Here is a 27,900-nt window from a genome sequence, read left to right as displayed (position 1 = left end):
TTGCCTCTGCCGTGGTAAGAAACCGTAAAGCCGTCATCGCCTGACGTTTTGTAAAGTTTGGGTGCTAAGCCCTAAACGAGGAGCTCGTGGACCAAAAAAAAAAAAAAAGAGGGAGTAAGTTGCTCCCCATTTGGTCCGGTCCAGCATTAAGTTGATGCGGACTTAGGAATCTCATTCTCAAAAAAAAAATACTTCAATGGAGCTTCAATATTTGTGGGCGGAATTTCGCGGTCAATTTTTTAAGTTTTTTTGGGTAGCCCACTTCTCTAGGTCGACTCCGGCCAACCAGGATGGCCTTTGACCATCATCTAATCCCATAGAGGCATTACAGTAAAACAATCAGAAGTCGAAACGGTTGAACCATCATTAGTTAGATTTACAAAGGGAGTGTATCCCATTTGTTTACGGTTTTTTTTTTCAAAAAACGTAGAACAGAATCGTAAAGAACGATCTGAAAATGTTGTTGCCAAGAATTGATTCATGGATCTTTTTCTGGGATTATTATTGAACAAACCAAAATGCCTATATTGAGTTTGTTTCCCAACTGCCTCATGAGATTGAAGTGAGGTTATCGCACTATAACATTGGACAGCCTTTTCTTTAGACGATTCGTTGACTTTTTTGTAATAAGAAATTGTGCTTGGAGAGGAACTAAGTTTGTATTACTCAAATTTCAAAAAAAAATCTTATTGAAGTTAAACCATGATGGATTCCTTTATGCTCCATTTAACTGCTCACAAGAAAATCCAATTTTCAAATGCCTATGATTCTGCACCAACAATTGGTCTACAACCTACAAACTTTTCAATTTAGTTTGACATGCACCGGATATTAAACACAGCACATTTTTATTCAGACGTTTCTATGACATGGAGCGTTAGGTTACTACGGTGGTAGGTCAACGTCCTCACACGCAACGACGCTTACGACCAATTGTTTCTTCAATTGCAATCTAACAGTTTCGTTAAACTGAAAAAATTGTTTAATTGAATATCATCGCTGGAACACTGTGAGAATGATTTGATGCGTGCATACTCACACTAACAGTAAAGTCGCTGGTTGTTCATGCTTCTTACTTAACCAGTGTCATTGAAGCCATGTTTGTTGATACATAAATTAAAATTACGATGCGAAAATTATTAACAGTATCTGCACTGTGTGAAATGCGATGGGTGCAAGTATTATTTATGTCTGTCGGTGTTATGCAACAATTTAAAGTGCATAACAGACCTGCAGTACAGAATGCCAATCCTGGTCGGAGGGAGCGATGTTTTTTGAAAAAGAGTCAAAATGGATCGAAGAAGTCCTGGAATTACACTTTGTAGAATTAAAGTCAAAATTCGAAATGACTAACTACACTCTCCAATTTCAATATTCTTATATCGATTTCCTGATAATCTTGAGTTGGTAGCGCATCTAAATTTTAGAAATACGGTTGAAGTGCATCAGAGAATAAATTTCACTAAAATATCGATTAATATTTTTACATTACGTCGGTCGTCGCTGCTTCCAAACCGATCAATGTTCTGAACCGAGGAAAACACCAGCTATGCCCGTTGCAATCGCTCCTAAATTTATTTTGTGCATACATGAATCAATTCTTATTCTTACAACTTTCATTACAGTTATGAGTGTGAGTGGAAAATATTCGTTCAACTTTTGGACTGACCCCATCTACTCAGAATAGTATTTAACGTCGTGCCAAATCCATTAATCTAAAAACGGTATTGTAGTTGATCGATTCGTTACACATCGGCAAAAATGGCGTATTAGTGACTAAGCACAGCGCCACCTACTGAAGCCAGCAAGAAAATCTCGCTAAGAAACCTATTTCCACAAAAAAGAACATCCTCTTGTTGGAATGTTGGAACATCCCCAACGATTCACACGCAGCATCCCCGATTCCTCCTCAGCAGCGGTAAATCGTTCACAAGCAGACATTAACAATTTCTCGTCGTCCTATGGTCCTACTTGCAACAGTGGCGGCTTAGCATCTAGTTCATGGCAGCAATCACATCATCAAGGAGCACCTGGATCGCCAGCAGCACATCATCGTAATCTATCGACTTCATCTAATTATAGCACACAGAAAAGTGTGACGTTTAGCAGTAGTACGAATAATTCAAACGGAGATTGCAGTAACGGTTTGATTGGTTGTGGTGGACAACTAATGGCGGGAAATATGAAGCACGGTAAGCTAGACCTTGTTTTATGTCCTCACTGTAAGGTTTCTCAATGCCTTCTCAATATTTCTTTCAGGCAAATCACAAGAAGATGTTTGCTATGTTGTAGCCAAATACGATTATGCAGCACAAGGCGCACAAGAATTAGATTTAAGGAAAAATGAAAGATATCTTCTACTCGATGATTCCAAACATTGGTGGCGTGTTCAAAATAATCGAAATCAATCGGGTTATGTCCCAAGTAATTATGTTAAAAAAGAAAAGCCATCCCTTTTCGATAGGTAAATTTCTGATCCAAAAAAATTATCGTTTCATTGATTATGCGGCGATATTTAATTTTAATTTATTTTGTTTTGCAAACTTTTGACCTTAATTTAAATTTCTTTTGTTTTTAGTATTAAGAAAAAAGTGAAAAAAGGTTCCGGTTCTAAAACATTGCCAAATATTTCACCGTCTAGGCAAATTGAAAGTCCAACAATGTCTAGGAGATTACCTCCGGATCCTTCTGAAGCAATTGGTAAGTTGAGTATATTTTTTTATGAATGTATTAAACAATGAATTATGCCAATTGGGTAGCTTTCATTTTTATTTTTATTAAGATACGAAAATTTCAAATAATAAGGTTACATTGCAAGCAATTCCAAACTTATTTGTATTCATACTCTCATTGGAATCGCCTGATTAAAAGAAAATCCGTGTTACCCGGAATTTTAATTGGTATTTATAGTCAATCGATGTATCATTTTTGATATGATAGATTACTTTGAATTTACAACCTCCATGATCTTGAAGGGTAGGTAGGTATCAGTGGCCGTTCTGATGAGCCCAGTTAGAGGTTTGGTGCGCCGTTTTGATGCCACAAACCGTATCCATTTACAGTTCTATGCGTCAACAACATATGTGAATCCTGGCATGTGTAGGTAGGTATCAGCGGCAGCTCCGAGGAGACCAATTATCGCTGTTGTGCGCCGCTTTAATGCCACAAACTCCTAAGACCGTGACTGCTGTTATGGGAGCATGGAGGCAGAGTCTAGCCGGCTTGGATCTTCATAGTCAGCCCGTAGCATTCACGAAAGAAAGCAACTCTCCCACCCTGCAACTAGAAATCTCTCTGAGGTTCCCAAAGAATGGTTTACTCAGTGTCCGTAGCCTGACTCTAACTAGAGCTGCAAATTGTAGGGTATGCAGAGCCTAGCGGTATGGTCTCCTATGGGCCATTGCCGCGTGCAGACCGCCGTAATCTTGAATGCATTTGCACGCGTCTGGCACAGGAGCTCTCATGATCGGGCTATGTTATAAGCGGGCCAAATTCTCCTTGACTTGGCAAAGCTCGTGAACCTTCGCCATCTTAAGCCCGCGACAGCTAGGTAGTGCGAGTAGACACGACCCGCGACAGCCGCCAGCGGAACACCGACTGTATTCGCCGAAGAACTGCCAAGAGCAAACCCTCGCCTGGCCAATCCGTCAGCCCGCTCATTCCTCTCTATGTTCCTATGCCCCGGAATCCAGAGGAGGGTGATCTTTAGCGTGCCGCCCAGACGGTTCATCGCGTCTCTGCACTGCCCCTGGAAAATGTCGCTGAGTACGAGGCCTTGATGGCCGCTTGGCAGTCGGTCAGAATGGCTATGTTATGATCTTGAAAGAAAGCAGTTATTTTAAAAATAATTCCGAATCAATCCACTTTCTCGTATCTTAAGTGTGAAAACGTTGTTTAGGTAGAGCATGAGTCGTCTATTTAAATTGGAACCGATTGGAAAGGATAGTAACGAAAGATCTAGATACTACTACTGGTGTGGCAAGTAGTTTTAATGTCTTTTAAAATGCGTTGTTTAGTTGGAAAAGCAACTTCATTGTCTCCTTTGACTTTTTTCTTCAGATTTCAACTCACCACGTACGAGATTAGACAATTAAGTAATGAGACTGATTCCATAAAAACCGTATATTTAAAAATTATTCTACAACTCTGCCATCCCCTACAAAGTAGTCGCCTTGGGCAGCTGTACAGCGATTTCAGCGCGTTTTCCACTCTTCGTAACATTTTTGGAACGCTTCGACTGAGATGTCTGCGAATACCCTCGTCACGGCCGCTTGGATGTCCGTAATTGATTGAAAATGGGTTCCTTTGACCACCGATTTTGTTCTAGGGTACAAAAAAAGTCAGAGGGTGACATATCGGGCAAATAAGGCGACTGTTGCAACACGGTAATCCCTTTAGAGGCTAAAATACTGGGACACGCTGAGGGCGGTGTTGCATGGAGCGTTGTCGTGATGAAGGAGCGATGTCTGGGCGCACTTTGTTGACTCGTTTTCGCAATCTTTCGAGTACTTGGCGATAGTAGACTTGGTTTACGGTTTGCCTTGGTGGAACAAATTCTTTATGTACGATTCCATGGCTATTAAAAAAAATAATAAACATCGTTTTCACCTTCGACTTGCTCATGCACACAACTTTTTCACCCCGAAATCGCCTGTTAAAATTTGTCCGACTGTTTCACGGTTCATACCCAGTTCCGAGATCAACATTCGAACTGCTAAACGCCGATCTTCACGGATTAGGGCGCGCACACGCTGCGCATTCGCATCAGTCCGCACTTCGACTGATCTCCCACTCCGCGCCTCGTCTTCCACGCTTTCACGCCCCTCTTTAAACTCTATGCCATCGAAACACCCAGGCACGACTAAGAGCACTATCACCATGCACTTTAATAATTTTAGCATACATTTCCGAAGCTGTTTCGCCCAATCTGGCGCAAAATTTTATCGCGACTCGTTGCTCTAGATTTCGTTTCTCCATTTTCATAACGAGCACCACCAACACACGTCTACTCAACACGACACAGCAGACGAACTAAACAAGCTAGAGCGACGGTGAATATATCAATGGAGAGCAGAATGATGCCGGGGAAGGGGAAGGGAATTTGAAGGTTGCAGTTTTACCACAAGGGCGGCAATAAAATCAGTTAATTGTTTAACCTCGTATTCTTCGTACGGATAGTGTGCCTTGGCGATTCTCTCTCTGTATTATTTTATAACATACTACATACTGTTAGCTCAAATTCTCTCGGAAATGTAGAATTTGTGCTTCACATCATGAATATTTGATACTGACTTGCAGTTTTTATTCATTGGCCGTTACGATACGATACATACAAGTTCTGCTTTTGCGTCACTGAGACAACAAACGGTACAATATCCCACTTCATTTCTTTCGATTTTTTTTTGGATGGCTTTAAATGTCTAAATATCGCCGAATGAACGTTTTCTGATTCTGCAAATGTTCGATTCGGGTATTGAATAAGTAACGCTTCCAATTTCTTATCTTCACACTTTCCCGCGGGCAAATCACCCTGTTTATTACCTTAGAGCTAGTATAGGAACGAACTTCCGCCATCACTGTCAGCGTTGCGTATCTTCCAATGGAAGAACGAAGGCAAAATTAATCACAAATGACATTTTGTTGGCACGATTTTCGACATATATATGTATTTAATGATAGAAAAATACCATAATATACTTTGGCGAAATGTCAAATATGGAATACAGAAGTAACGTGATTGAGATTCAACACGAAGTTAACAATTTTTCCCATGCGATATATAGAATAGCTTTGCGATATAGTGAACAAAATAAAACAGGGTCTGTTCGCTGTTTCGAACTTGTTCGTTATTTCGAAACATAACTTTGAAAGATATGTCGCAAAATGGATATAAGGAAAATGCAACGCATGTAAATTTCATCTTTTTTCAATATAACAATTTTTTATAATAAAATCTGCAGTGTCTCTTCAAGAAGGTTGCTAGTTTTCGTAAGCAGGAGGATAGCCTGAGGCGTTATCCAGAGCCATTCTTGGTTGTTTGGCCTATCGTAAAGTTGTTTGTTTTAAAAAGGTGCTATACCTTCACTCATCATCAACGGCGCAACAACCGGTATCCGGTCTAGGCCTGCCTTAATAAGGAACTCCAGACATCCGGGTTTCGCGCCGAGGTCCACCAATTCGATATCCCTAAAAGCTGTCTCGCGTCCTGACCTACGCCATCGTTCCACCTCAGGCAGGGTCTGCATAGTCTTCTTTTTCTACCATAGATATTGTCCTTCTAGACTTTCCGGACCGATTTTATCCACAACCGTCGTGGTATTGCTCATAGATTTCGTCGTTATCTAGGCTACGGAATCATCCATCCTTATGTAGGGGCCAAAAATTCTTCGGATGATTTTTCTCGAACGGGGCCAAGAGTTCGCAGTTTTCTTGCTAAGAACCCAAGTCTCCGAGGAATACATGAGGACTGGCAAGATCATTGTCTTGTACAGTAAGAGCTTTGACCCTATAGTGAGACGTTTCGAGCGAAACAGTTTTTGTAAGCTGAAATAGGCTCTGTTGGCTGACAACAACCGCGCGCGGATTTCATCATCGTAGTTGTTATCGATTGTGATTTTCGATTCTAGATAGGAGGAATGGTCAACGGTCTCAAAGTTGTATTCTCCTATCCTTATTCTTCCTATTCGACCAGTGCGGTTTGATGTTGTTGGTTGGTTGGTTTTCGGTGCTGACGTTGCCACCATATACTTTGTCCTGTCTTCATTGATGTGTAGCCCAAGATCTCGCGCCGATAGCCGCCTCCTCGATATGGATGAAGGCAGTTTGTACATCTCGGATCGTTCTTCTCATGATGTCGATATCGTCAGCATAGGCCAGTAGTTGGGTGGACTTAAAGAGGATCGTACCTTTTGCATTTACCTCAGCATCACGGATCACTTTCTCGAGGGCCAGGTTAAAGAGGACACATGATAGGGCATCCCCTTGTCTTAGACCGTCGTTGATATCGAATGGTCTCGAGAGTGATCCTACTGCTTTTATCTGGCCTCGTGCAGGGTCAACCTAGTCAGTCTTATCAATTTCGTTGGGATACCGCATTTTCTCATGCCCGTGTACAGTTTTACCCTGGCTATCATAGGCGGCTTTAAAATCAATGAAAAGATGGTGCAGCTGATGTCCATATTCTAACAGTTTTTCCATCACTTGCCGCAAAGAGAAAATCTGATCAGTTACTGATTTTCCTGGAGTGAAGCCTCTTTGGTATGGGCCAATAATGCTCTGGGCGTATGGGGCTATCCGGCCTAGCAAGATAGGGGACAATATCTTATAGATGGTACTCAACAACGTGATACCTCTATAATTGCTGCACTGCGTGACATCTCCCTTTTTATGTATGGGACAGGTAAAGCCTCTTTACCAATCGTCAGGCATTGATTCGCTGTCCCACACCTTGAGTACAAGTTGATAAACCACTTGGTGTAATTAGTCGCCTCCATATTTAACCAATTCGTCTGTAATTCCATCGGCTCCTGGTAAACCGATGAATTGCACGGACTGTTTCTTCTATATTTGGTGGTGGCAATGTTTGTCCATCGTCTTCAGTTGGTGGGACCTCCAACTCGCCAATGTTCTGGTTGTTCAGTAGCTCATCAAAGTTCTCAACCCATCGCTCCAATATGCCGCGTCTGTCAAAAATCAGATTTCCCTCTTTGTCTCGGCAGGCTGAGAATTCGAGGTGTATAAGGCTTCATCCTGCTGACTTGTTGGTAAAACTTCCGCGCCTGGTGCGGTTGCTCCCTGTATTTTTCTAGTTCACAGACATGTTGGTTCTCCCAGGCTTCCTGTTTCCGTCTGTGAAGTCGCTTCTCCGCTCGACGGAGTTCGTGATAAGTCTCTGCGCGTGGCCGCGTTCTTTGAGAGTGCAACATTACTCGGTATGCGGCATTCTTCCGTTCCGTTGCTAGTTTACATTCATCGTCAAACCAGCCGTTCCGACTCTTTTTGCGGCTGGGGCCAAGAATGTTTGTGGCCGCATCAATGGTAACGTTCTTCAGTTGGTTGTGAAAATCATTTGTTGATGCTTCATTGCCAGGTTCTCTGTTGACTGCGGTTATTGCGGCATCCATTTCCCTCTTACAGATGTCGCGGAGGGCTGTGTTGTGGATGGCTTCAGTGTTAACTCTCACTTGATTGTCAGAGGGGAATGGATGGAATGGATCGCATCCTGTAAATTTCACGATTTAAAGAAGCATAGACAGATTCTGGATTTGGATAATATAGAAAATTGAGAGAGAACCCCAGCAATGGACATTAATGAGGATTGAGGCTGCATACTGGATTCTATGCCAAACAGGATAAAACATTTAAAAGAAGCAAATAGGTATTCCGCTAAGTACTAAATTTCCTAATCACCAAAGGTTGGTGCAAAACTGGACCAATGCCCGATTGCTCGGGGACTATTGTAGCAATGAAAATCGTAGAAAGAAACCTAACAATTTCGCCCAAGGTAGAGGCAAATCATCAGACGCTGCCGCATATCTGCCCTCGGAGCAGCGTGATTTAAAGTGACAGTAAATGGAAATTGTTCCTTTTTATGTAATCGCAAACACTACAAGGTTGCGAATTATATCCAACTTAAAATCGCCAGTATTTTATTACTAAGTCAGGCTAAACCTAATTTTTTTTTGGGGATATGAGGTATCGAGTGGTGAAACAGCCTCTCTGCCCTGGACGAAACCGTCAGTCATTCTTTCTGTTTTTTTGAATACTTGGGTGCTATGCTCAAAATGAGGAGTCCGTGGACCAAAAATGTAAGAGTAAGTTGTTCTCCATCTGGTCCGCTCCAAATTCAAGTATATATGGACTCAGAATCCCTCCTGTTTTTGGCTGCGACCTGATTTCGTGACACACATTTGAGACGATTCCGGTAAATTGGATGTCAGAGGCAGACCGACCGACAGACATAAATTCGACCATTTTGCTTTACGCCAGTGCAAAACTTTAAAAGTGGCTCTTCCTCCAATTTGCAGAAAAAATCAGTTCCAATTAGCAAACTCTGCTCATTGCATCAATCCACTAATTTGTTTTTAATTCAAAGTTTAAATTGGTTGATCATCATTGCATGATTACAATTACATGTTTAAAATCGGAATCATGATCTGTGATTACGATTATAATCGGGTTATCATGAAACTAAATCCATTTACTGATTATAATCGTCATTACGTTTACTCAACTGTGATTTGAACCATCATATCAACGTCATCTGAAATAGATTAAGATCAAAATACCACCATGATCAGTATGTTTCCGGAATTACCGTCGCGTGGCGTTCCAAATTGTCCGATTTAAGAGGTCTCTACTAGAGACGAGGAAAGCGTTTCTAAACCAATGTGAAATTCGATAGAAGGTTTGGACCTGTGAACTCATATGTATGCGGTGAATGACCTCGTTCTACACTGAGTTTAAGCGGGCATGGGAATCCCCAAAGGGAGCGAGGCGTAACATTTTCTCCCTGAATATAGCCAATGTTGGGCATCAAATAAAATGTATCGATTATTACTTTTCAAGAGTGGTTTAAATTTGCAAAGTGGGCAGTGGGGGTATTAGAAATCAAAGGAACAACAAAACGACGTAGTAAAGCAGACCATCACATGAAGCATCATATTGGGAAGTTTAGCGGAAATCCCCTAATATAGTGTAAAAGCTGTTAAAAACGGTGTATAGCCTACTTACACTCTGTGGTTTGTGCAAATGGAACCATTGAACATCTAAATGTTCCTACGTACAGAATCCACGAAACCTTCCATACTTTGTAGTTAGTTTGAAATAATTAAGACTTGCCTTTTCTTTTTGGGAACCATTTGTCCTCTTCATCAATGCTACAAGTCCTGTAGTAAATTTCAATCCAACCGTCATTGCCCTTTAATTCCAATTCAGGGACGAATGGGTTCCATTGACAACAAACTAAACAAGTCGGGAAAAGGGAAGCTTGACGCTTCAGGTATAAAAGGCTTTGTGTTTCCCTATGTGAGGTTGATAACGCAGTTTTCCAATGGCTGATAGCATTGAGCCGAGATATTTAAATCGTTCAGTTCTGGGCAGGTTACTGCCATTGCCAGAACTGAGCGATTTAAATATCTCGAATCAATGCTATCAGCTAATGGAGAACAGCGTAATGAAATGCTTTACGCATCAGCGCAACCTGGATGAAGTAGCATTCTACAACTGGTGTTCTTTGAGATCGACGTATCAGCGCACGTCTCAAATCTAAAATTTACTTCAATGTTGTCCGTCTGCCGCTCTCTATAGTTCTGAGTGTTGGCCGATTATAAAAGACAATGAACGGCGTCTTGGTAATGGAAACGAAGATGTTGCATTGCACTGGTGGCATGAGACGTTTCGATCACGTCTGAAATAATAATATCCGCGATCGATATGGGTTTGCATCGATTGTGGAAAAAATCCGAATGAGGCGTTTTCGATGGTGTAGTCACGTAATTCACACTAACGAGAGTTCACTTGCCAATATTGGTCTGAACATCGAAGTCAATGGTAAGCAACCAAAAAGTCGGCTGGAACAACGGTGGTTTGATACGCTGGATGGGGATTTAAAGGCTTCGCGATTACATCCTGATCAGGCATTTGATAGAATAAAATGACGAAATCGATCACGATGAACCGACCCCACTTGTGAAAGGGACAACGACTGAAGAAAAAGAAAAGGATGTGAGGAGCGACGAGTGCGCGACAGCTCCGTGTCACATAGCTAAAAATTCCATTGCCCTCTATTTTTTAGGAAGCGATTTAAATAAATCATTTGATGGAAAGTCCTGTATTGATAATACTCAACCTCATACGCTTCACACACTAAGTTTAATATTATTAGCAAATGGCAAGAATTTAACCAACATCAAATATAAAAAAGGGCTGGGGAGAATTAGATTCTTCTTGAATGGAATTTTAATATTTCACTCGAATGTTAATTATTCTCGTTAATTATGACGTCAGTATCTTATTTGTATGGCTTAGGATGCTGTTAATTCCAACGAAATTGTTAAGTTTGAACTGCTATAACTTTGACACTAATAGTTGAATTTTCATGAAACTTGGCATGTGTATGCACGAGGATATGCATCTAAGTTAAACTTAAGGGGAGTCTTTTAGGCAATTTCTAAAAGTTGGTAATATACTATTAGTAAATTTATTTAAGCAGATATCGGAATGGGTCATATTTTGAGGCCTAGAATACATCTAAGCGCACCAAACTGATTTTTTTTCGAATTTTTAGGTTGGGTAGTTTCCGAAAATGAGTCCTGTTTCACTTTAAGTGTGTACATTTTGACTGCTCATTCGCGCACTTAGCAATTCACGACTAAAATAATATCAGTTATGGAAAGTACTAACCGAAACCTTTCATGTGATACCCTACACGACTATATCCGGTGAAAAGAAATGTTGAATCCCCCCTTTGCATGTATGGAGAGCCCCCCCACCCTTTAAACTCCATCTAAATTTATGCGCTGTATGCGTGGGATTAGCCGTTTGGAGAAAAGCTCGTTTGACAGACAAATAGAGACTGAATCGATTTTAATAAGATTTTGTTTTACACAAAACCTTAAAAACTGCACTTTGGGAAAGTTGTCTTCGCAGGTTTAGATTCAGCGAACAATATTAAGAGCGAAGTTGCTTGTAATGTAACCGTAAAAAAGGGTTAGAATTAACATTCAAGATTTGAAACTTATCGCTCACTTATTATTTTCATTTTCGTTATTTTGCTCAGAGAAACTAAAATCTTATTTATTATATTTGAAACCATAGTCGTTGTGAACAAGTGATTTCCACTGAATATTTTCTCATTTAGGTACGGCAATTGTAAAATATAACTATCAGGCCCAGCAACCTGATGAACTCTCACTCACAAAAGGCACTCGGATTCTAATTCTTGAAAAGTCAAATGATGGCTGGTGGCGTGGACAAAGTGGAAATGCTGTTGGTTGGTTTCCGAGCAACTATACGACTGAAGAATGTGATAATGATGAACAAGTTCATACATATGCTATGGCCGAAAACGTTTTAGATATTGTGGTACGTACTAAATGTGGATATAATCATATTTTATAAGAAGAAAAGAATTAATCCCAACTGAATCTCTGTCTCAAATGACTACATTCTCTATTTTAGACAGTCTTAGTCTTTGAAAGGTTATTTATCTATTATTTTTCAGGTTGCCCTTTATAGTTTCGTTTCCAATAACGACCAAGAACTCTCATTTGAAAAGGGTGATCGTCTCGAAATTCTCGATAGACCGTCTTCAGATCCTGATTGGTATAAGGCGCGCAATCAATCTGGTCAAATTGGTTTAGTTCCACGCAATTATCTTCAAGAATTATCTGAATATTTAGCACAACCATATCGTGGCGGTACCATACCCGGAAGCGGTAGTGGTAGCGCTGGAGGAGATTCAATTGATCGACGGAACGATTCTATGTCGACATCCATGCAACAACAGCAACAGCAGTCTGTACCTCTAGAAAGACCTAATTTGGCGGGTAAAAGCTGGTATTATGGAGCCATAACACGAAATCAATGTGATACTGTACTCAATCAACACGGTCACGACGGTGACTTTTTGATACGAGATAGTGAAACTAATGTAAGTGACTTTTTTTGGAACAATACTATATTATCTTCCCATCACAATTACGGAGGAATTTGACTGTAACAATCGCTTTTCCTCTTCTCCAGATCGGCGACTATTCCGTTTCGTTGAAGGCGCCTGGTCGAAACAAACATTTTCGTGTTCACGTTGAAAACGGCATGTACTGCATCGGTCAACGTAAATTTCATACTTTAGATCAATTAGTGGATCATTACCAAAGAGCACCAATCTACACAAATAAGCAAGGTGAAAAGTTATACTTAGTACGGTCATTACCGAAAGCGAACGGCACTTAAGTCAACAAGTGAATTTTCTTCTTTTCTTTATACATATATTTCCAATTTTCTCTCAAAGTGAAACTAAAACTTTATTTATATTAATATAATACAGTAATAATTGCAAACACACAAAAATAATTTATATGAAATATAAATATCGAGTAAAGTGAAATCCCTCATGTGAAACAAGAAAACTAAATGCAAATTAATTGTTAAGCAATCGTTTTGGATATAAAACATGTGAATCTTCGTTTTTGATTTGCGACTTCATTCTTCCTCCGACCACTCCGCGTTTCCTTTTTTTTATCTACTCCCTTTGCTGAACTGCGTTCGAGATGAAGAAGAGAAAACTACGAAAATCATGAACTTACTGAATACTAAGCGATATCTGTAATACGAAATACTGCATTATAACAAATGCTACGCGCTCATTTATTTTCTAAATGAAATGGAAACTACTCATCGTATATTTACTATGAATAGATTAAAGAAATAAACAAATAGTCATGATATAATGATATCAACGTAAAATGATAATTAATAACGAATCTGTAAATATATGAGAAAATCGCTTACTATAATTTCTAGGTGTTTACTTCTGAAGATAATTTTCAAATTTAAATAAATTTATTTAATAGCGAAATAGAAGAAAAAAAAAACAAACGAAGAAATCTAAGATAATTATAATTTAATTAAATGCTTAGTATGGAAATTTTTTGTGTATTTTGTATGAATATTATATTTTAAGATTTTTTATACATATGCGAAATATTGATTGAATTGATGATTGTTGAGAGAGAAAAAGTGTGCGGAGCATTTTCATAAAAACTGAGAAGTTCTAATTAAATGTGTTTTTATTGTTGAATAATAGTAAAAGCTCCACTGAAGGTATCGAGGGCTTCAATAAGAAATTTTCTATGACATGATTGCTGTTCTCACATTGAACTGGAGTCTCAATTGTGTGATTTCAATTATTCATGAATTGTAATTTGGATTACTATTGAATTTATTTGAAAAAAATCTGATATTGCTGATAAGTCATACTAAAATGTTGATTGATTATGGATTTGGATAAACAATCTTGGAAAAGGAATGAACAAATCATTGCTAGAACAAATTGGGAAAACGCAAAACAAAATATAAAGCCAGTCAAGCATGCCATTGAAATGGAAAACTCATAACGATGCTTGAGGTAAAATATTTCCAAAGTCATGTGCAAAAAAATCCTACCGAAAGTAGCCGATAATGGCAAATACATACATATTTTTTTTTTTGTGTAATATCTCGTTAATTCTGAAGAATTAAATTCTCTGTTGCTTTTATTTTGCCATAATTCGAATTCGTAATGTCCCAGATAAATATGTAGTATAAACTTAAACGAAATAATTTGACGATTTTGCATATTTCTCTCTATTGCATATTATTATCGCTGGCAGTTGAGCACTGAACAGTGGCGTTTCCTTTTTCGTCTATTTTTTCCTGATGTATTTTTTTTCTCGGAAGTGGCGTAGGTGAATGCGTTTACGCACAGAGTGTTGGACTCCCGCAACTGTACCCTGTCGGACTACCAACTAAACATCTCCCTGTTATCAGAGAACTAGCTTGGAACCGTTTGACACATAACTTCGGGCTTGCTTTTCCGGCTTTGGAAGCCTTCAATTCAGCGAATCCTTTTCACCAACGGGAAGGGAGTTGTTAGTTCAGGGAACCCTTTGTCATCCGGTCCCTCCGCCGGTCGAGTTCAATCTTCTTCGCCCGAACATAATGCGCAACAAGTCTCCATCTGCCACCGCCCTTTAGCATCTCTCTGACAATGTTGTCTGGAGAGAGCTCCCCTGTGTCTGCATAAAGCTGCTAACAAAAGCCGCCCCACCTTTTGCAAGAGAAACAAGGTGTGTTCAGTGTCGTGCGGCACTCCATTGCAGAATACACAACCAGGGGATTCCGCCTTCTCAATCCTGTGCAGGTAAGACTGAAAACCTCCATGCCCGCTTAGAAGTTGAGTAAGGAAGTAATCAATCTCACCATGCGTTCGGTTCAGCTACGGGTCTAAATTGTCGATGAGCATCGCAGTCCATGTGCCCCTTGGCTGATTTTGCAAAGAAAGTCGCCGGTCGGGCAATCACCTCACCACACTCCGTCGATCACCATCACGCCCGGTTCGGAAACAATGCGATAAGCAGACGCCACTCGCAAAGCTCCTCGTTTCTACACTTGAGCAAGGCACTTACGATGCACCTTCATTTCAAGGGAATCAGCCCATACTTCCGCACCATAGAACAGAACCGACTACGTTGCTTCCATAAGGAGACGTGTAGATATAGGGCCTCAACATTTCATACGCTATTAGCCGACTCAAGCTGAAGCCCTGTCCGCTGCTGCTTTGATTTGCTCGAAGAAGTTCATCTTCTCTATAGTCAACTCGCCGATCGATGTGGGATGCAGGGTCGGGATTCTCCTTCTGGTCAAGATGACTACTTCGGTTTTTTCCAGTGCAAGGCTGAAACCATGAGCAGTTATCCATCCGCTTACATATCGCATCAATATTTCAAGCCTGCTTTGCGCCTGTTCAACACTGCGTCCGGCAACAAGTGCCACAAAGTCATCAGCATGACCGACAGGCGCGACTCTTCTGGCATATCGAGTTTGAGCAGACTATCGTAGGAAGCGTTCTAGAGGTCCGGCCCTAGGATGGATCCCTGTGCTACTCCCGACGTAATTCCTATCCTCCTCCGGCCCTCTAGCGTCTCATAGAGCAGGGAGCGGTCTTTCAGATAATCTCTCGATATCCACAAGAGATAGCTTGGCACGTGGAATGAGATTTCTAAACGCGTCCATACGAAATTGAAGGCATTTTTGACATCACTATCCGTCGAGATCGGTGGCTGTGTGCCTCGATTCGATGAACCGCATCTACGACCTCCATAATAGCATCCACTATGGATCTCCCTGTTCTGAACCTGAATTGCTTTGGGGATAAGTCCTCGGCAGCGCGGATTGCTTCAACGAGTCTACTCCTGATAAACTTCACCAGCACTTTCCGGGCCGTGTCAAGCATACACAGCGGTCGGTATGCAGACGGGAGCTCCGGGTCTCCTTTACCCTTGCTGCAAGTCTTCCAGCGATAAGGAAAAATGCCCTCCTTCAAGTTAGCGTTGAACGCCTCTAGCAGCAAGTCTGACCGTTGGCGGAACAGAAGTTTATAAACTTCCGTCGGGATGCCATCAGGACCTGGCGCCTTTTTGTTTTTCATAGTGAGAACCACTTCTTCGAGCTCCTCTCTCATTGTGAAAAGGCGGCAATGCTCGACGTTTTCCGCGCTATTATCATCAACCCGTACAAGAATGCCTAGGGAATAATGTCCCTACAATGTGGTCGCCACTTTATATATAGGGTTTTCGCAGAACCCCGATTTTCCAGGTGACAAGTATATACCTTAGTCCCCACGGGTCCTCATTCACCTCGTTGACCAGGTTCTGCCAATCACGAAATTTGCTTTTATTTATCGCGCTGCGAAGTCTCCTTTTCGCTGATCTATACTATGCCTTTATGGTACACGCGAACAAGGGCATGTAAACGTTGTGGCAAACGGCGGAGCTTATGACATTCCCTCCTCAGGTCGGCAATTTCTGGCGTCCACTAGTACATAGAAGGCCTATCGCTGCTGGGGTCTCTTCGGTGCATGGAGACCTCACACGCCGTTGTTATCAAGTTCATCAGTAAATTTACGACGGTGTCAGCTCTGGCTTCTCTTCAGTGACGAATAAATCTTTTGCCTGATGTTGTATTAATTTATATCCGAACATTTTTTACTGTGCGTGATTCTACCAAGGCTTTGTAATTTGTTGTTTTTGTGATCGGTCCATATTTATAGTTGTAGTTAATGAAATTCCGAGAAGTTAAACTTGAGCACATGTCACATGTGCACACTCGCACGGTCCTTTTTGAACCGATTAATTGGGAGATTACAAATAAAACTCTGCCGAGAATAGCACAGCGGCACTAGTTTAGACTGAATACTTGAAGAAGATTGGAGGCTCACTAGAACGTCAGGAATTCAGTCCATCTGGTCATACCCCCGCACTTCTGGTTCTTTGTACGCTCCTTCCGCTGCTGCTATTATTGCCAATTCTCGCCTCTTCCATTTATTCTTCTTTTCCTTCGCTCTATTCCTTTGGTCCAACATAGACGATCCTTCCATAGCACTTCTCCCATTTCTCTTTTAAATCCTGCTTTGTGGAATCTCTTATTGACAGTTCTAATGTACACTTTGGTTGTAATCCTGACGACCTGCCAAATCTATTCTTTAAAAAATGTCAACCTCACATTTCCTTTCCCCTTTCTTCTACATTTAACAAGAGTTTGTCCAAGGGTATCCAGACAAGTGAAAGGAGGCTCATATCATCTCTTTACACAAAAAAAAGTGATGCTACACTGGCCGTAAACTACCGCCCAATATCTGTCCTTTCCTCGATCTCCAAACTTTTCGAGAAGTCTGTAAAAGGACACGTTGTGAAGAAACAGCACGGATTTCAATCGAAGTAATCAGCAATCACTAATTTGCTTGAGATTATTCACTTTGAGCTTTTAATTCCTTTGACCATTCTCTCCTTAGCAAACTCCGATAGTACGGCTTCCGGTGAAATGTTCTCTCCTGGTTGCGATCGTATGTGCAGTCTCCTTCAATGGTTCCATCTCGACTGCTTTCTTTCATTTATCCGGGGTCCGCCAAGGATCCATTCTTGTTCGGTCCCTATTTTCATTCTTTACAAATTATCCGCCTTATTTACTTGTCTTCTACATGGCGACGATCTAAAACTATTTTCTGTCGCTGATTCCCCTCCCTGGATATGGTGTTCCTATCACGATTATGACTGCCATGCCATAGAGTGAATTCAAAGGAAGTTCTCTCGTTTTCTTTTCTTCAAAAGAAGCTTCCCTACACATTTTATCCTGGTCGCCAAATTTTCCTTAATATGGTATTTCTACAATGCCGAAGAACTTTGACAGACGCTTGCATCCTGTTCAAGCCTTTTAACGGTCTGATAGACTGTGCAATAGTCGCCGAGATATGTGACCGTGAATCGTTTTATAACATTCGCACCCTTAGAGTTTTCAAGGTTCCTTTCGCGGACCTTTGGTGTTACTTTTATTCTCCTCCTGAATGCTTCGTGACTATAACCGCAGATTGGTCCTTCAGCTTCATCTTTTGCCTGATTTAAAAATAAGGTTATGATGGTTCAAAACCGGGGTTGACTGGTTTCGATCGCTTTCGCCATTTTGCTCGGCCAAAGGCCTGATCTGGATGAAGTTGCGAAGCTTTCCAATCATCATCCAGTGCATCAAGTCATCGTTGTTTCAACCGAGCTTCCTATCGTTTCCTATCGACTTCGATGTTCACATCAATCTTGGCAAGTGAATTCTCGTTAGCGCGAGTTCCATTCCCTACCAACGACAACTGCTCGAAATATTCTTCCCATCTGCCCTTCGCGCCGTGTCGACCAGCAAGCAAAATACAGTTCTTACCATTAACGCAACCGAAGTGTTCAATATCTTGTGTGCATTAGTGTCGACTTTTAACAAGTTGATACAGATCTCCCTCACCGCCCCGAGTGTTGATTTTATCGAGAATAATTATCGCTTTCTTTGTTTCCCGGTTGGCATTCATGTAAATTTGCCAATTGGCCAGTGTTTTATCGACGAGAAACTTATGGTAAAGGCGTTTCTTCTGACGGATTTTTATTTACACATAGTCATTCCAAAGCCAAGTGTCTAGGTTGATCGACCGCTTACCAGGCTTGGTGACCCTATATCACGATTCTTCGACATTCGCAATAATTGGCAATTTCGTAAGTAAGATCATTTCTTCTTTTTTCTTACAAAATCGCCCCCATTTGATTTGCAGCAAATCAGTGCGCTCGTCGCCCTCTTTAAGCGATTTCTTGATTCGCTAGACGGCAATCAGCGGCCGATGTTGAGGTGATAAAATACCGGCGTTTTATTATATTGCCGATTTACCGTTTTCTGTTCCCACTATAAAACGTAGAAAGATAAGACAATCGTTTGATAAACTGTAGTTAAATAAGTTTGATCGAATGCTGGAAAGTTATTACCGCGTTGGATCCTTCAATCTTCCTCATGAAAGCAATGTTTTCATAAACAAATTGCTGTAAACGGTTCAGTCATGATGCCATTTACATACACCAACAGCTTAATTCCATCACGACGAAAGTATTTAAAAAAACCTGGAAAGAGTAATCATCGAATAATTTGAAAAAATAAAAATTCGACCCCAAACTAAACCACCATGTTCCCACTATCGTTCTTAAAATTCGCCATTAAATAAAGTAAGTGACGGCGCTATTCTAGAGGTCAACGTTCAAATTTGGTACAAGTAGAATAACAAACTAGTAGAGCTCACTTCTGTCCGACTGAATAAGTTCCGACCAATACAATACTTTTGCGTCCAAAATACAAGCAGACCTACGATGGTCCGGATCATCATCAAAACGATGGTGTGTTTGAACGCGCAATTTTCATTAGGTCGTCTTGGATTCTGCGAACCGCTCGATCTTCATCAGTAGTTAATGGTCAAGGATGACCAAGTCGATCAGAGTTATGAGTATTTGAATGTCCGTTGCTCCAGGCCGCTTTTTTGAAACTTATTTGAAATAATTAAGACTTGTCTTTTTCTATTTGCTAGTGATGGTTATTGGTCATGCAAAAACCGATATTTCGGGAACCACTTGTTCCCTTCATGAGTGCTAACAAGAATCTTGCTATTTTTGAAGTCCATGTACGCCATAACTTAAAATCTACTGTGCCAATCGTTTTGAAATTTTCCACAGTACTGCTTCTGCCATTTTTTCACCGAATTAACCCCCACCTCCAATACCCAAGATTCACAACATTTTTAGAAGAAATAATCAGATTTTTTGAACTGGTGATAGGTATCTTCCTTCTTAAACGAGAAGGAATGTGTTAACAAGAAAGAAAAGAAGACGATAAAGCAGACCGAGGAATTGTTCGTGTTCACTTTTACACCAAATTTAAGTATCGTTTGCCAGTGAATTTTAAATTGATAAAAAACTATATTTCTTCCTAAGTTTTCCATAAAAAAAGAAACTTAAGGGAGTCATCCTGTGTGAAGGCCATTTTTTCAGAATTTTTTTGTGAAGAACTGGATGAAGATACATATATGAATTTTTGACCATATATTTACCAATGTCTTGAGCATGCCTAGTAATCCAGCCCGATAGCGCACTTCGTTATTGAAATACAGAGCAATTTATATACCCATCTCCAAAAAAGGTGTTTTCCTGCTGCTACGCTAGAGCGCCCTCTAGATCATCTTAAAGAAAAAATTTAAACAGCATTTTAAAGTGCGGCCTTAACCACAGTCCGTAAACTAGGATTATTAAAAAATATTAAAAGTTAAATTTTTGGCGCTTTGTCATTTTTTTTTTTGTAAATTTTGGTGTTTTTTCAAAGCTTCTTTAATGAATACAAAAAAACTACTGAATGAATCGCAATTATCCTAGTTTGCGGACCGTAGAAATATGTTCTGAATAAGTCGTGAAAATTTCAAAGAATTTCGTTGGATAGATTTTGGGCTATGGCGGCAGCCGATTTTCAAGATGCAGTTTCGAGAAAAACGCATTTAAAAAGTTGAATGTGGTTTTGAACCATAAAATCTTAACTGACCATTAATCTGCTATACCTAGTCCATAAACCTTAGGTTTTTTGAAGAAACACATGTACAGCCTTGGCTTCAACTCTTATGGTTTTAGCGAAGTCATTCGAACGTCATTTGGACCGATAAATACGAGCTTTATTATGGCGATTGACATAAATCTGGCATGTGACTTCATCACGTGTTTAACACTATAATTTCCGAACGACTCCTAGACATAATATCTAAATCCATATCTAGATATAATTGATGTCAGAAAAAAAATCGATTCCTCGAATCCAACATACGGGATGACCCCCTTAAGAAATTACTATTAAACTAAACTCAGAAGAAAACAATTAAACCCATTCTCTTGATATCATATGTTTAAAACGGTTTCAAAGAAATTGGATTTTTCAGGGAATCAACTACCTTAACGATTTCAATAAGATTCTCCGTTGCAAGGTAATACGCTGGAAACTTACCATGCAGTCACAATGTGAAGGGCTGTCAAATCTCTTAAGGGGCGAAACCACATTAGGAGGTTTTCAGAATCGGCTTTGGTCATTGCATTGTTAGCTTAACTAACCCAGAATACGCGGCGGAAATTTCAAAGCGAAATTTGTAGTCCTTTGGATTTTATTAGCATAGAATCGAGCGATTATCAGGTACAAGCTCAGGGTCCACTGCCCGGAAAGTAGTCGGTTTATGTCCTTACGAAACCTTGTAGCGACATGTAAATAGTGTATTCATAAATACTTCGCGTCAGTCCCACGAAAAATGCACTCGAGATGGCGCGCGTACTCATATTCGCAAAAAGAGACGACCAGCACCTTATCCATGTACACGAACCGGAAGTCCAAGTTTCGTAGAACAGAATGGATGATCTGAGTGTAATTACGCGGTATTTCTAGCGATTAATTATTAGAAATAATAGAAACTTGTTTTTCCTATTCACTGGTGTTGATTTTTATTTGCAAATAACGATATTTCGGGAACCACTTGTTCCCTTCATCAGTGCTAACAAGTTCTTGATAAGCAAGTTTTTATTATTTCTAAGAATGGATGAATCTCTGGAATATTTGTGTTGCATTGAACAGGTTGAAAGTTATCCTGGTGGACTCGAAGAGTCCGAAACGTGTGCAAATAGTCGTTTTCGGGTGTTACAGGGATATGTTGATACACCTTGGCCAAATCCAAGATCGTGAAAACACGGCAGCTAGTAAGGTAGTGCCCAAAGTCATGGATGAGTGGAATAGAGTATCGGTCGGGAATTGTCCGAGCAATCAGACGCCTGTAATGTCCGCAAGGTCTCCATTCGCCATTAGGCTTAGGGACCATGTAGAGTGGTGCAGATTAACAACTATTGGAAGGTCTACATACACCCTTTCATGAGATCTTCAAAGTCTTTCTTTGCAACAGCCAGCTTCTGAGGTGACAGGGGGCGCACCTTTGAGAAAATACGGGAGCCGGTAGTGTTGATGTGGTGCTGCACATCGTACTACGAGTGCAGTTGTATTTTGTTCGTAACTAAGAGTGATAAATGTCTTCATATCTGAAAAGGGATTTTTCAAACAACTTTTTTTCAGATGCGCTTTTCTCAAAATGACATTTTTCACATTTGCGGAAGTTCTAGCTTAGAAAGCAATGAATCGATTATTAGGGAATTTGGAGGTATAATTTTCCTCAAAATTATGAAGGATATGAATATTTGGAATGAAATCATATTTTTAAGGGTATTTTTTGCATAATTAGTGGAAAAAAGTGGTAAAAATGGAAATATGTTTTTTGAACACCTTTAAAATGTAAGTTAGTGATGTGAAATTAAAAGCTTTTTGATTTCAGATAAAAACTATCACTACACATCCCACCGTTGGAGAACTCTAGTTACAACCTTCAGCGGAAAATTGTGGTGTAATTCTTTCATTTTTGGTTCACATTTTTCAAAAAATTATACGGAAAATGACTAATATAATCTCCAAATTTGATTGAATTCCAACTAATTCTTCCCACTAAAAAAATCTCAAAAAAGTACGTAAAAAAGGCTTTCTAATGTCGTTTCCCTCCTTAAGGGTATGGTCTAACCATCAAGTACATAGTGTAACGATCAACGCTTTAAAGAACACCTAAAATAGATTGTCCATCCAATGGCCTTTTATTCAAAAAACAAATACAAACACGTTAACTGGCCGATGTCTTCCAATTATACAATAAGACTGTGTCGTCAGTGCTTCAAAAGGATCACTTACTCTCGTATTGATAGAAAACTGAAGCCTACCATCAGGTACTCTAATTTTCTAAGTAGTTGGTAAATTGTCTCAGTAGCTAGTAACTGTCTTCACATACCATCAATTCAGTCTTATTTTTCATCATCAAAGGATACTTCTTTCGAAGAAAATTCCGTATAAAAAATACTCAAGGATAATGTAACAATTTTATAGTCTTAAAAGAATCGACAATTTTGTAAAATAAACCCGCATAATGCCGAGCAGGAAGGAAAGCATTCACTTAGTTTTTTATAAACAAATCGTAGATAAATTTCTGATAAACATGAACCAAGTCGCCGATAAATGATTTCACTTATAAAACATATTTTTCAATCATAGTAAATTTAACTTTATCATAATTCGTTATGGATCAGATGGGGAAAACGAGAAAAAAAAAATGGAAAATGGAAATGAATGGGAACATGTATGTATTGCTTGCGTTTATACAAAGTTACGGATGAGATTTATTTTTAAGTCGCATAGATACATTGGAATAGATAAAAGAAATGCAAGAACAAGATATGAATGGAAGACTTGAATTTATTATTTTCTGTGAAAATAATTTGTTTCTGAAAGAAAGAACAAAGTTTATGGGTTTCGAATAATGTGCATTGGAGAACTTTTGTATATGTATGCTGTGTTAATTTTTAATGAGAAAATATACAAAAATCATGCTTTTTAATTGTACAATTAATGGAGAATTAGAGGTAAAAATATATCATATTCACATAACGCACACGTCATAGATTTAATACTGAATGCTTTAGTATGGTCTGATGGGTTGGGCTGCTTTTATTAGTTTCGTTTAGAAAAATACGTTTTATTCAGTGATCAATTCAAAAGAGGGAAAAGACGAAAGAGTTAAGTCTCATTTACGAATTGTATCAAATGATTTACCCCGAACTTGATAAAGTAAAATCGATTTACTCTAAAAAAAAGAATTTATTGTGGATATTGTCTGAAAAAAGGACACTGAGAGGATGAAACCAACAGTTCACTGCCTCGCAGCACTAATATTTAGATAACTGATAGCTAAAAGATGAAGAAAAACACACTAGCGTCCTTACATGAGACCTATACCTCAAAATGGAAGTCCTCCTATATTTGCAAAAGATAGGTCGTGGTTGGTGGAAGTACCTAGGAATTCGACGGTAATAACGCCGACGTAACTTACATGTGGAACCGAACCTCTCACAAACTAAACGTATGCAACTGAAGGAAAGGAGAAAACCAGAAAGAAAGCTGCCACGACGGACTGTATTTTATCTCGATACTTTCCCCAGCTCTAGACGCAACGAAGGTTCCCCCTACCTTGGCATCTCTAATTTTGTCCATTATCTTTGTGTAAAACAAAACCTTATTAATATCGATTTACTGCCTGTCTATCACACGCATTTTCCTCCGAAGCCAAATTTGCTGGGAACTGGGCACGCCTACGTATACAATTAAATCGTTCTACGTGGAATTTAAGGGTCTTTATGCATGCAAAAGGGGGGTGTAATTTCTTTTTCATTGAATATAGTTATGCGAGGTATCAAATGAAAGGTCTCGATTAGTACTTTTCAAAGCTGGTCTCAGGTCTCACATTGAATGCACAAGGAGGAGGCTGGGGGCTGAAAAATGGTCATTTTGTTCAAGGACTCATTCTCAAAACCTACCCAACCGGAAAATCTGCAAAATCATGAAGCTGCCACTATACGGTGTTTTGGCTCCGAAATACTCTCTACACCAATATCTATTCAAATAAAGGTCATGGCAGTATTTTACTATAATTTTTAATAATTAACTGCAAAATCCCAATCCCAAAACCCCACAGTTGAAAAGTCGGATTAGGTAGTAGAATTTCAACCAACTGTAGCTGGTATGAAAATTATTTTGTTAGTCAAAATATCAGGTTCAGGACACATGTCCCATCAAAATATAAGAGCACTTATGCCAATTTCACAGAAGTCCAACTTTCTAATGCCTAATCACCCTAGGCCAGTAGTTGGGTGGACTTGAAGAGGATGTTGCCTCATGCATTGACATCTGCATCGCGGACCACTTTTTCCAGGGCCAGGTTAAAGAGGACGCATGATAGGGCATCCCCTTGTCTTAGACTGTTGATGTCGAATGCTCACGAGAGTGATCCTGCTGCTTTTATCTGGCCTCGCACATTGGTCATTGTCAGGCTAGTCAGTCTTATGGGATATCGAATTCCCTAATGGCCGTATACAGTTTTACCCTGAATTTGCTATCATAGGCGGGCTTAAAGTCAATGAAAAGATTGTGCAACTGATGTCTACATTCCAACAGTTTCTCCATCGTTTGCCGCACAGAGAAAATCTGATCTGTTGCTAATATGCCTGGAGTGAAGCCTCTTTGGTATGGTCCAATTATGTTCTGAGCATGTGGGGCTATCCGGAAGGATAGGAAGAATGTTGAAGTAATCCCCTCTTTTATTGTGGCTTATATTGAAGGGAATGGTCAGATTGCATCAACCGTCTGAATAAATAACGCAGTCCCGGTCCAGAAGAGGCATTCATCACGTTGGTTGCAGTTAAAACCGTTGAGCTGAATGATGCTTCCTAAGGCAAATGTAATACGCAATCAAGGAGGCAAAAGGTGACGGGTACCCTACAATCAGTGGCTAAGGCTAAGGAAAATAACGAAAACTTAAAAATAAAGACCAACATTTCCAGCCCGGGAAATATGTATTATGCTGGGCTACTTAAATAGATGAAAGCTGATCCTCTAAAAGCCTGGAAGGGGAGAATGTGAGGACAATCTAGAAGAACCAAAATGGGAACTCACGCTAGAAATGGATGAACAACACGATTCTGAAGGCTTCTTCAGATAAATATAGAATCTGCTTGGTCAGGATGCGGCGGTAAATGCTCAAATGTATGAGATATCCTTTCAGAAATACCCACATAGCAGTCTTAACAACAAGGTTTACTTGAGGTGTTGATTGTCAGTCAGGAGTTCGCACTGTGTCACACTAGTCACCATTTCTCTAACAGCATTTGCTGGGCGTTTTAAAGTTGAATGAGACAGTCCGTCACCCGTTTGGTGGTCACGATATACCACTATATAGGACCTAGCGTGGCAATCTACGCACCGTCGTATTGAACATCTGGAAATTGGTGTGAATTACGACAATTTCTTACAAGTCCAATATACGGAAACATTTGGGCAGGGTCTAGATGCTTTATGCTGTTCGTATTAGATGGAATCCAAAGGATGACCTTTAGGTTAACTGGTGACGAGGCTATTGCATCAACAGCTTGTTCCCTGGAATCGAAATATCTACCCTAACTCCTCATACAGTAGTCATGTTGGACCTCTAATTTTCCTTCCATGTTGCCCATTGATGGTTGTTTAACTACACCTGAAAATTTCTCGATGAAAAATATAATCCTTTACATGGTATGTTAAAAGTTGATACTCTGAGCTGTGGGCCGCCCTGACGAGAAGGAGGTGGAAAGGGAATCCCCCTGGGCCGGAGTTTTCTCAGGGGCTCAGAATAAAAATTTCAATGAAAAAAAAAGGATAATATGAGAAATTCGCATTATTTTCACCCAGTACCCGTATAATTTTCACTCCGGGCTCCATTTTTCCACATAATTTTCTCTCTTTGGCCCTAAGGTCCTCTTTTGGAAAGATAGAGTGCAACGATTCACATCCTTTTTCCTTCCTTAGCCTTTAACGGGATTCGCTTGAGTATAACGTCTCATTATTGTGCTAATAATTAGATTATAACACTGGTGCTAAAAGGAGGAAACAACATTTCCCTGTTTTCCTTTAAAGATTAGCTTTACCTTGAATAACCGATTTATTGTTCATTAAAATGGCTACATCATTTTCACAGTTCTTATGGGGATGAGTTGATAGAGAAAAACGGACTTCATATCAGATGCTGCCAGGCCTGACGAAAGAGGGATAGAAAGGGGTTGACTCCGACCAGTTCAGAGTATTTTGAGCACTCCTTCTATTTCGGAGTTTTAAAAATGTAGGTTGGAAAGATGAAACCCGCTTATGGAGTGAATGGCATTGTTCTAAGTTGAGTTTCAACGGAAATCTTTCCATATGTGCAAAAAGGAGCTGAAAATGTTTTCCTCGAATACGCATCCTCAAAAACTTTAGATGGAATAAGGGAATAGCGGGAGGTATAGTTTTCACCTCGAATTTTCTGTATAATTTTTACTTCGAGGATATTATACCGTGACCCTTCCAAACCAAAACAAATCGGAATATCGGAAGCTCGGGGCTTCAGGTAAAATGTTTTGTGTTCATCTTAAGTGAACAGCTCGCTATGAATGTTTTCCATTTTGAGCCCTATCTCCCCTATGTTTTACGCAATATATGTAATGAGCCCAGTTTCGAAAAGTACTGTAGCCCTTTCATTTGATACTCCACATGACCATGGGGAGCCACCTTTAAACTTAACCCAAAATGGGGCTTCATATAAAGGGGCACACAGACTATATATTCTCAGCAAATTTCGTAACAAACGGTTTAGCTGTTTCTGAGTAAATCGGGTGTGACAGACAGACGCACAGACAGATATTAAATAGATTTTAATAAGGTTTTGTTTTACACAAAACCTTAAAAAGATCCATTTTTCACTCTATATGACAGACGAGTAGGATCTATCCAATGTCATATAACCTTTGTGTAGTGCTAGTTTCTCTCCCCTTCCTTAGTCCCTGAAGTTATAAAATATGCAAACTTTTTCCAGAAAATTGTGTCAGAATACGGCATTTCTTTAACTGGAAATGTTAAGGAGATCCTTTTTAGAAAAACTCAATCTACCTACTTCATTTTTTTCAGAATTCCATATAACATAACGTTCGCACGACGGTAAAGCATTTTCTTACCTAGATATCGATAATTCCAGAACAATAAAAAAGCATTAGGTTCTGCGTAGGACCTTGCAAGTTGTTGAATATACTCTTATGTATACTTGCTAAGTTAACCAATATTATATGCCTTTCCAACCAGAGGGAAAGATATCCTTCGCAAGGTGTTTGGCATGCTGAACAA

The 27,900-nt window shown here is 39.8% G+C and overlaps 1 protein-coding gene across 3 annotated transcripts in view; it reads left to right on the top strand.

Moving 5' to 3' along the window:
• The window catches only part of LOC119661611 (cytoplasmic protein NCK1), a 67,765-nt gene extending 53,982 nt beyond the window's left edge, over nt 1-13,783 (top strand). For 2 of the 3 annotated variants that reach the window (XM_038071026.1, XM_038071027.1), the window contains exons 2-7: nt 1,626-2,192; nt 2,260-2,464; nt 2,579-2,700; nt 11,861-12,084; nt 12,224-12,652; nt 12,745-13,783. In XM_038071026.1, coding sequence (XP_037926954.1) covers nt 1,862-2,192; nt 2,260-2,464; nt 2,579-2,700; nt 11,861-12,084; nt 12,224-12,652; nt 12,745-12,954 — 1,521 coding nt within the window. In that variant the 5' untranslated portion in view covers nt 1,626-1,861 and the 3' untranslated portion in view covers nt 12,955-13,783. The remainder of the gene's footprint in view (nt 1-1,625; nt 2,193-2,259; nt 2,465-2,578; nt 2,701-11,860; nt 12,085-12,223; nt 12,653-12,744) is intronic. The other variant, XM_038071028.1, reaches the window with a different exon arrangement.
• Nucleotides 13,784-27,900: the final 14,117 nt, after the last annotated feature.

This window comes from Hermetia illucens, chromosome 1 (assembly GCF_905115235.1).
Source record: "Hermetia illucens chromosome 1, iHerIll2.2.curated.20191125, whole genome shotgun sequence".
Taxonomy (NCBI): Eukaryota; Metazoa; Arthropoda; class Insecta; order Diptera; family Stratiomyidae; genus Hermetia; species Hermetia illucens.
This window is presented reverse-complemented; position numbering and strand designations above follow the sequence as displayed.